This window comes from Takifugu rubripes, chromosome 12 (assembly GCF_901000725.2).
Source record: "Takifugu rubripes chromosome 12, fTakRub1.2, whole genome shotgun sequence".
Taxonomy (NCBI): Eukaryota; Metazoa; Chordata; class Actinopteri; order Tetraodontiformes; family Tetraodontidae; genus Takifugu; species Takifugu rubripes.
The window spans coordinates 5,429,660-5,439,520 of record NC_042296.1 but is presented as its reverse complement, the minus strand read 5'-3'; the positions used below and the strand labels follow the sequence as shown (position 1 = coordinate 5,439,520).

The 9,861-nt window shown below is 45.3% G+C and overlaps 1 protein-coding gene across 4 annotated transcripts; it reads left to right on the top strand.

The window, feature by feature from the left end:
* Positions 1–382: 382 nt before the first annotated feature.
* Positions 383–8,341, top strand: topaz1 (testis and ovary specific TOPAZ 1). Of its 4 annotated transcripts, XM_029845290.1 has the most exons (21): positions 383–459; positions 525–609; positions 1,577–3,689; positions 3,775–3,824; positions 3,968–4,059; positions 4,361–4,407; positions 4,496–4,563; positions 4,661–4,719; positions 4,946–5,032; positions 5,217–5,274; positions 5,356–5,507; positions 5,602–5,694; positions 5,769–5,869; positions 5,954–6,017; positions 6,094–6,265; positions 6,349–6,446; positions 6,611–6,776; positions 6,848–7,000; positions 7,070–7,273; positions 7,351–7,537; positions 7,611–8,341. In XM_029845290.1, the coding sequence occupies exons 3-21, from the start codon at positions 1,621–1,623 to the stop codon at positions 7,807–7,809; spliced, it is 4,119 nt and encodes a 1,372-aa protein (XP_029701150.1). In that variant the 5' UTR covers positions 383–459; positions 525–609; positions 1,577–1,620; the 3' UTR covers positions 7,810–8,341. The 4 variants fall into 4 exon arrangements, with proteins under 4 accessions (XP_029701150.1, XP_029701152.1, XP_011607419.2 ...); XM_029845292.1 differs by lacking the exons at positions 383–459; positions 525–609 and adding an exon at positions 620–727; XM_011609117.2 differs by lacking the exons at positions 383–459; positions 525–609 and adding an exon at positions 620–731.
* Positions 8,342–9,861: the final 1,520 nt, after the last annotated feature.

Sequence of the window (9,861 nt, the reverse complement as noted above, 5' to 3'; positions counted from 1 at the left end):
TGGACCGCTGTTATTTTTATCTTTTTTTTTTTTTAAATGATTTTCCAAATTTGCAAACTTTAATTGTACTTCCAGTTATGGGGACACAATCACGTTAAGCTAATGGGAAGTTCCACAATAGATGGTAAAGAGTCAAGTTGAACATTTTATCATTGAACATCTCCCCCTTTTTTGATGATAGTGAGTCAAGGACTTCTGTGGAGCTCCTCAAAGTACACAAACCATTTTTGAGTAAAATATACAATTTTGTATAGGGTGTGTATGCTCCTATTGATTATTTTACTGTATTTTTACACAGTATATTCATCGCATTTGTAATATATATTCATCATCTACATCAAAAAGTCGGATCAGTTTGTAGAAACGTCGAGGAAACTCTGTTTGCGCATGCTCACGAAACCCGCACATCTTGGTGACTGGTGAAAAGCTTTTGGCCCCTAGAAAGTCAGAACGGTCCAGGTAAATCTGTTTAATTCATCACCACGTTTAATGTCGGACCCCCGACTTTGACGCACCTGCCTTAGAACACTGGAGGGGGGACGCATAGGTCCAGGAGAAGAAAGGCCACAGAATCGTGCAAATTGGAAATCCAGGGGGCGTTCACGAGAGGCAAGTATCACCGGGCCAACAATGTAGGCTTAGATCACCCCCGAGCAGCAGCACCGCGCCTGGGCGTCCACGCTGCTATCGCCCGGCGGCAAATATGAAGGGGAAGGCCGTGAAAAAGGGAGGTAAATGCATATTTGACAACAGCTGTTTTAGGCAGGGTGTCCATTCAGTCTGGTGTGGGTGCAGGTGGATCCTTACGCGATCATTTAGACTAAAAAACATTGAAAAATCGTCGCGTAAATTACGTTGCTAAAGGCGACGGGGAAGGAGGGGCTCAGGGGAAGGTGAAGGCCAGGTCCGCCGTGGTGCACCCTCGATTTGCGGCTCAAGTATAGCGAGATTTACGTTTTTCTGTGCTTCGGGTTGGTTTAATCGGCAATCAATGTGACTGGTTGGACGACTTTTTTTTTTAGAAGCGACGACCCTTTTAAAAGGGCCGTGTCGCCAATAAAACGGGTTTTTGCCCCATGTGTCGGAGCGTTAATGGTGCTAAGCTAACGGCGAAGCTAAAGTCAACCGAGACCATTCATTTAACTACTTTTTATTTAAAAAAATGTTTTTGTTGGAAAATAAAACCTGGTATCATCATTTGTGATACAATGGAATATTACTGACTTTTTTTTTTTTTTTTACAATTGCGAATGACAAGCTAATAACTACGATGACGCCAAAATAACATTTTAACACCTCCACATGCTTTATTTCATATTTGCTCTTTTGTGGGACCAGAATTCTTTTAAGTAGCTATTATCACTTGTTGTGACTTAGGTCAGATTTATTTATAGAGTTGCGCAAACTAACCCCATTTTCATCATTATAAACGTGCAATAATTACTCGTATAAAACTGACATTTAACGTATAAGCACTAAATCCAGCCCTGAGTTGCATTTCTTCAACAGAGATTGTTTTAAATTAGTCCAGCATCTGTAGCTGCAGTACTTGACCTGCATTTCTTTGTACTTTCAGGTTTTGATAGAAGTACCGGCTCTCGTGGATCTGGTGGAAAGTCAATGAGAAGAGTCACATCCACCGGCAGCCACTGTAAACACGCTTCTCCTCAGCGGAACACGTCGGGCAGGCAAGGGCGCAAACCCGGTAACCACCAGGCAGAGAAGCCTGAATTTGTGGTTGAGTTCAAGAAGAAGAACAGAGTTCCTAAAGCCTCTCGGAAGATTATTGTATCGATCGACCAGTACCCAGCAGTGACACTTTGTGATATATCCCAGACATTTGATGCTTTTAGTCAAGATTGTAGTTACGTGTTACCAGATGTTCTCAAGGCCAAGGTCGTGCGTTGCTTCAAACGGGAAATGAGGGCTGAATTTCATTTTGAGCCTGGTCAATTTAGACGTGACAGAAGCAGAAATGAGGACAGTGCACTGGCTGGAAGTCAGCATATCTGCACACCAGATCCTTCTCAGGGTCTGACTCCAGACCATCAGACACCTCTGCGAGCGCGCCCATTGGTGTTGTCCGGTGGTAGTGCAGATCCTCCCTTCAACAGCTTGACGGGATGTAAATGTGCATGGAACGGGGCGGCATCAAAGGATCCTGGGCTTAAAGGTGCGGAAAGTCTCTCAAACAGAAACAAAAGTATTGCTAGACGGTCAAAGCACGTGCCTGGGAGCAGCAGGACTCCGTCGTCTGTGGAAGAAAATGGAGTTATTGGGGAATTCTGCAACAGGATGTGTACTCCCACACACTCTGGAACATCTCCAGGAGTGGTCTGTCAGAACATCGAGGACACTTGTCAGAGGGCGAGGGCCTATTTTAGGAAAACCAGTTCTTCTTGTGCACGCACAGACATGCCATGGCCTTTGCCTAACAGTGGCTTGACCCACGCGTCGCACACCGCTACTCCCGCCTGTCCGGCACCGCCTGCTGATCCTACAGATACTGTTGACTCTCCAATACGTACAAATGATCAAGACGCACAAAGCGGCTACCCTAGTGAGACGCTTCTTGGTGCTCCTGAAGGCTCATCTTCAGGCCCAGCCCAATGTATTTATCACAAAAAAGATGAGAGCAGAGACGGTGAAAATGGAGAACTCGTTAGGAACGTATCTTCAAGATCTCCCGATAGCACAAACGTAGGGTTTGCTCCTAATTCATTACAGGCGGAAACACAACCCAGTCCTACCTTGGATGGCCATGGGCGAGAGTCCTCAGATGACGTCAACTCGCCTTTACACACTGATCATCAGTGTGACCACTCCAGGACTCCCCCGTGCCCCTCCGCAGTCCTCCTGAGCGACACGGAAAGGACTAGTTCTTCATATCCCATATCGCCTCCTTCATCGTTCCAGCCTGGTGAAGTCAGGAGCGTCAGCTTGGTGGGTCTCTCCCCACCCTGCTCCATCACTGGACCCTTAGAAAATCACTTGTTCTTCTCCAAAGATGCCCGGATGGATTCCTTCTACTCCTCCTCATCTGAATCTTCCCTGCTTCTTCCTCAGTACAAGAGAGACTGTGATGAAGAACCTTTGTCCGGCCTACCAAAACTGCTGCCATATTATGAAAGAAGCATCTCAGATGATGACAACTATACAGTGTACTCCTTGCTCTATGACGCCTGCAGGGAAACTGATAACGCTCTCCCACCGATTCTCTCTCCCGTCACTTCTCCTCACAGACCCTCCTGGAGCCCAGGGTCCTCCTACAGAATGGAGCCTGAAGAGGACACCTACAGCCACGAACCTCCACAGCTTGTTAATGACAAAGGAATCCCGGGTGTTGATCGGGGATCAGGAGATGTCTTGAACCCAGCTCTTCCAACCAAACCCCAGTTTTCTCCCAGCACTCATCATGGAGCCAAGCGATCCAGCCCGTCCACAGGCGCAAGTGACAACGGTGATCAGACCTGCGCCGGCGCTTTGGATGAGGTCACAGCCTACAAGCAAGATATCTTGCTCGTTGACGTAACCCAGGATGATGCGGAGCTTTTTGAAAACCTGCCCCAGACAAGTTTACTGAAGCTGGGTCCAGTCCGGGTCTCTGAAGAGCTCAAATTCAAACCTGTCAGAACAGCCAAAAAGCAACAGCCAAATTCAGATAGGCTGCAGGTAGAGCTCGGACACAGGTAATCATCATAGAAGTGATGGCATTTATTCGGATGACGCGCGTGGTCCATCGTCGTCCAAACAATGATGTCGTTTATTTTCCAGAGCCACCCCAGTTATTACTGATTACAGCTGTGACAGTGCTGATGACGCAGGTACCGTCACGCTTTAGAAGCAGACTGCTTAATCTAACTGATCAGTCCTCAACACATAAAGTAGTTTTATTGGTGAGGAACGACTGAAGATGACATGAGAAGAGGGGCTGTGTTTTTAATGATGTCATTTGTTTATTTGACAGAGGAGAGCAACAAGAGGCCGTGGAGACCTCAGAGCAGCAGCGTGACGCGCCACAGCACATGGCCCTTGATTGAAACTCAAAGGGAATTAACGGTAATGTAGCAGATCCGGCCGTCACCCAGCGGACGACTGTACCTCCCGGGAGTTCTTTTCAAATGTGCCTGTTAGCGGCACATGTCTGTCGTCTGACCTCAAAAGTCAGAATTTGGCATTAAAAATTGGACTCAACCGACCGTGTTGGCTGAAATCAGTGAATATCAACCAACATGACGTGCTGCCATAGTAACCCTTTCATCTAAATTTTCGACTGAACCAACTTTTGTTCCTCCATTTATGATCCGAATCCTTTTTGCAGCAGCTCCTTACTAATTAATTTTTTTCTGTTTTTGAGCAGAGCTTTCCTGATTCCAACAACAATCACGCCAACAAAAGCTCGGAGAGGTATAACTTCACGAACTTGACAAAAGGTTTTGCTTCTTTTAGTCCATTTTTCTTTTATCCGATAATCAATGATTATATCCTGTAATAGGAGCCATCCGACCAAGCCTTTGAACCCTCTGCACAGTCACAACACTGCAGCGTTGAGCACACTCAATGGTGAGATGACCGTTTCATCACATTTTTATGATTAACCCTATGGTTAACGTCGCCGTTTATCACATCAAAAATGGTGCGTTCATGTCTTTCCCTTCAGGGCCGTGTGGCTCAAACTCTCCAAATTTGTCAGAACTTAGACGCCAGAAGTCGAATTCTGTGAGTAAAAAAACCCAAAAAATTGATTCTTTTGTGCTTCCACATTCTCCAATAAATGAGAAAAACAACATACAGGATCGGATATGCTGGTATTTCCTCAAGGTTACATCCAATGTGTTAGACTTGACCCTTCCTAGTGGGGAGAAGAATTTCATTTCTTTCCTGGAAAAGGAACAAAAGATATAACATTTTAAATGCTCAGATGTTTGTTTGTTTTCCATCTCAGTACTGCTGGAAGTACTTCGGCGAGTCCACGACTTGTGGGTTTAAACCGTGTCGGTTCCTTCACTTGCCCCTGGAGGGGGATGAGAAGGTAAGTTTGACTCCGCACATCCTTTTTAGGTACCGAAGCAATTCACACTAGAGCTGCTGGTGAGCATTCTGAAGCAACAGTGCCCTCTATGGCAGCGCCATCGCAACTGCAACCTTAAAGGGGACTTTCTTCAAACATCTTTTCCTTCAATTTAAAAATAACACACTCGCACTTTTTCATCCAGTTCTGCAGTGAAACCATCTTGCGGTTCACAAAAAATCCAATGTGTCTGCATAAAGCACGTAAGTATTTCAACACCAGTGTTTTTGATCTAAATAAACTATCACTGCCATCCCCGAATGTATCTTCCTGTTTGTCTCCAGGAGCGGTTTTTACTGGCTACTACCTCAGCAACGCTCCAGGGGCATTTTTCTCCATGCCTGTTCTTTTATCCCTTCTCTGGGCTTTACTCAAAGCCGGCATGGTGTCTGACGTCTTCGCCGTCCTCAACGTGAGCGTCTGCTACAAGATAGTGGTGAGCGTGCGTCTGTGTTTCTAAGGTGACGCCAGACCCATACCTCCATAATACGTGTACACCCTAAACGCGCTCCCACTTCCTGTCTCGTCAGCCTGGCCACGAGTTTGTGCTGGCTCTCTTTAATTTTGTGAGAGAAAAGGGACACACGGGTCTCATACCTGAGCTCATGCAGCTCACATTCAAGGTACTGTGACGACAGCACGCCGACACTGTGAACCCTTTATGTGCACGTGGCAGTTGATGTGTGTCTGCCGGCAGATGGCCGCGGCGGGTCTCGTGCTGAGCTTTGACTGGCTGGACGGTCTCAAAAACAACAGCGAAGTTCAACCCCCCATCTGTGCAACTTCTAAATCTGACAAGTAAGTGCAGCTCATTCAAACCCAGCACGGCCAGCTAAAGTCCGTCACCATAGCGACTGATTGATTCTGCCTTTGTCAATAAAGAGGAACCGTCTCTGTCCCCTGTCTGGGGTACCTGAACGTGGCCCACACTGTGGTGGAAATAGAGGTTGGTTCTTGTCTTTGTCCGCCTGATTCTGCCTGAGACGCTGGTGCTTTGGAGCTGATGTTTTTCTCCCTGACAGCTTTGCACCAAGCTGGAGGACTGGAGGCGGATGGGGGATGTTTTCAGTTCTGTCTGCCAATCCATTCAGCGTCCCAACCAGCTGGAGCAGATCAGCGGTCACATCGCCATCGCGTTGCTGTCTGAGAGCAAAGACAAGCAGGCTGTGCCCTTTTCTGCCTTTGCTGAGACAGGTGAAGTCAGAATCGTCCATCATAGTGAGTGATGATTGCTATCTGGTAAGGAACGGTGGTGATGGTGTTATTCCTGTTTGTAGTGTATCAGAAGGAACAGGACAGCCTGACCATGACTTACTTAGGCCGTATCGGAGTCTCCCTCATGTTAAGATACCACAAAACTCACCAGTGGGCCAAGGTAAACAAGCACATGTGCCAGTTCGCACACCTTTTAAATGTCAGCCAGTTGCTTCCCATTCAGGAAAAATTTTTTTGTTCGGCAGAGGTTAAATGTCCTTTGCAGAAAATCTTTGCAGATGTCACAACCAGCCAACTGTTAAAGTCCTGTCTGTGTGCACATAGGGACGCAGGGTGGCAGAGTTCCTGTCCTTTTCCAAAATTAACTACTCCACACTGAAGGGTTTGTTTGGGAACGAGGACGGAGCTTCGCGCTGCTTCCTGGTCACCGTGGCAACTGAGCTCTTCCTTCTGAGCGGTAGCATCGAGGGAGCGTTGAACACACTCCGAGGTTAAAAAATAAAAAAATAAACCCTAAGATGCTCCGAGTTCCCATTTTGATGACGTTTTTCCTCCATTCAGAGAACAGCTGGTTCCTGAGCTCGAGCGTGTGGCCGTGCGATGCCGCAGACGTGGAGAGTCGCACCCGCGTGTTGCTGCGGCTGGGCGAGAGGACGTCTCACAGGGGAACGCTGGAAGTCCTCAGTCATCTTCCAGGGCTCAAGGAGCCAAACGGTGAGAGACAGGAGCCCACCTATGTGTTGTGAAGTGCGGATGTCAGTGAAGATGTCTTTCCTCCTCCAGACTTCGCGGACGTCTCCAACTACTGCTCTGTGTTCAACGCTCACCTGCAGGTGTGTGTGGACAGACAAACGCTCCCTGTAGCCTCAGACTTGGTGGACTTCATGCTGTCTAAACAGCTGGCAGTTGAGCCGGCTCTGCTGCAGGCGCTCTTGCAGAAGTTGGGCAGGCAGAACCTCTGGCTGCGGGCGCGTGAGGTCTTCAGACGTGAGTCATCTTTTTATATATTAAATGCGAGACAAGTGGTCGTCCGTGCATCAGGTTGTGTTTATTTGGTCCGCCAGACTCGCTGAGTCAGGGCTACTATCAAGGTGTATCCGCTCCCCCTGGTTTCATGGCGCTACTGGTCCCCTGTCAATTGGGAGAGGTGGAACTGGCGCTTGCATTCGAGATGTTCATCACTGTCAACGGGTCCATCATCCTCCAGGCGGCAGAAAACGACACCGGCAGCCTCAACATCACTCTGAAAAGGTAGTGCCCGTTTGGGTGTGGGAGGTGTCTTTTGTCACTCTTTAAGCTCCGCCTCCTCCTCCTCCTCGTCTAGGACTCGGAGCGGCGAGAGCGAGTACCTCTCTGCCGGCAGCCGCGTCCTCACTGCAGCCTCTGTCCCACAGCCCAAACTGTCCATCCAATACACGGCTGTTAACTCCTCCCAGGAGCAAGTTTTCACCCTGGACGTGTCCTCGGCCCGCTCCTGGCTCCACCACAATCATCTGTGGGCAAACGAAGTGTGGGCACACTGATCCCAACCACATCCTCGATGTCCATTCCTTATTTCAGACATTAAAGGCACCAGTTGAGTCAATGAAATCAGGAAGACGAGTGGTTGGATGTTTGAGTTTCTGTCAGCTGAACATTTTTGGCACTTTTGGCCATTTTTTTATGTGTTTTGTCTTCAACCAACCTTTCATTATCTGTGAATAATTATTCAGGGGGGGAAAAGGCTAATCTGGAGCAATGTATACCATATTTTTGTAAAGTTATTAAATTTGGTTTCTAACAATCATGTAAATACGCTCTGTGTGTGTGTGTGTGTTTGAGTGTAGGTCAACATGTCTTTATGTGTGTATAAAATTTGATGTTATTATGTTCGCATGACTAATTCCAAGATGCAACTGTTGCTAGTTTAAAAGCTGTGAATTTCTTTGTGAAGATTTTATATTAAAGTTCTCAATTTGCTCCAAAAGTTTGAATACAGAGTGTTTCTTTGCAGAAACAAAATAGAGGCTGACATAGTTTTGTTCTGGAGTTTAAAATAAAATCTGTCAGAGATAATCCAAAAGTCTCCTGGAGTGATTTTTGTGGAAAGTCTCACTTCCTGATGCGGAAGGGGGTGTAAGATTATAATATCCTTTTATATTATGATTTGAAAATAAATAAAACAAATGTAATTCTTCACGATTATATAGAAACTCTTAGTTTCTTTCAAAAGTTGAATTTAATTTTTATAAACATTACAACCTGATGATACGACTGCAGTTCAAACAACAATTGTGACGCTTTAGCCCTTCGTAGAAGAAACCAGCCTTAATACGTAATCTCCCAATTCTTTATTTTTATTACTTCAATGGATTCCTCCAACTCCAGGACCACGTTGTAATACACTGTATTATCCAGCAGGAGGCAGTCTTGTGTCGTAGTTCACTGACAAAATTAGTGCAGAACTGACGCGTAAACAAACATACACATAAAGGAAGACGTGTTATTTATTTCTAATGTTGACTACACGCTGTGATTGTGGGATGTACCCTTTAATTGATTTACTGTGTAAACGAAAATTTAATCAACCAATTAAATGCTTAACCCTCTACATACACACTACATTTAAAAGGTAATTGTTGCGTAAATTGGTAACTGGATTGTTTTTTTTTTCTTTATTCATTTAAGGAAAATTAGGAGACTGCCCCTTTTTTAGCTACCCATATACGCTGGACAAAAGTGTCCATTCAAAATCTACTAACACAATAAACAGAGACAGACAGTCAGATGATGCGCTGCAAAATGGTAAATGAATGGGAACCTTTTGTCTGGATTTCACACAGAGCTGACCTATTTTTCAGATCTGGCTTGTGTTTCATCGCCTCCAGTCTAATGTGCGTCATTTAAAAGAGTGAATTTTCCTTCAATCATGAAACAAATGCGCTCATCGGACCCCGTTGAGTCTAAAAGACGAGTTACAACTCAATGGCCGACTCCTTACGGTGGAATCCTTCTCCCTGCGATGCATTTCCATCAGTCACCTGAACCATTAATCTGAATCTGACATGTTTTCGCCATTTTTTTAAATTTACAATAATAACCACGGGAAGTAGCCTTAAATCAAGTCCCTGTTGTTCTTTGTTTTAACCCTGCAGATTTATGGCGTAGCAGTTGTGACCCGTGCTCATATGATCACACATAAGAGGCAGCCCCCAACGTTTGTGCAAACTTAGCTTTAGTTATTAGTCATTTGGACGCAAACCTTCAGCAAACACAACTCAGAAAGTGTCTTTAACCGGACACGTCAAGCAAATATGTCTTCCTCCTGTTTTTTAGTCTGCATCAGGAATATCCAAGTTAAAATGTGAAAACAACAATATACATTTACCAATATGTTTATTGCGTTTTTTTTTCGATCTATATAAAATCCTAAAATAGTAAATATATAACAATCTATTTATATATCCTCAATCATTCATTGTTTTTACATATATGTATATATATATATTTAGAAAATGGAAATTATATCGATCACTTTTAAATTTTATTTAGGCATTTCACTATAAAGCGTGTCCAATTTAACAGCTTTTTTGAAA

Excerpts from the sequence above, each read along its gene's own strand:
- topaz1 (XM_011609117.2), top strand. The coding sequence starts at position 704 with ATGAAGGGGAAGGCCGTGAAAAAGGGAG. Across the intron at positions 3,690-3,774 it reads CAGGTAGAGCTCGGACACAG|AGCCACCCCAGTTATTACTG; the intron begins GTAATCATCATA and ends TTTATTTTCCAG. Across the intron at positions 7,001-7,069 it reads AGGGCTCAAGGAGCCAAACG|ACTTCGCGGACGTCTCCAAC; the intron begins GTGAGAGACAGG and ends TTCCTCCTCCAG.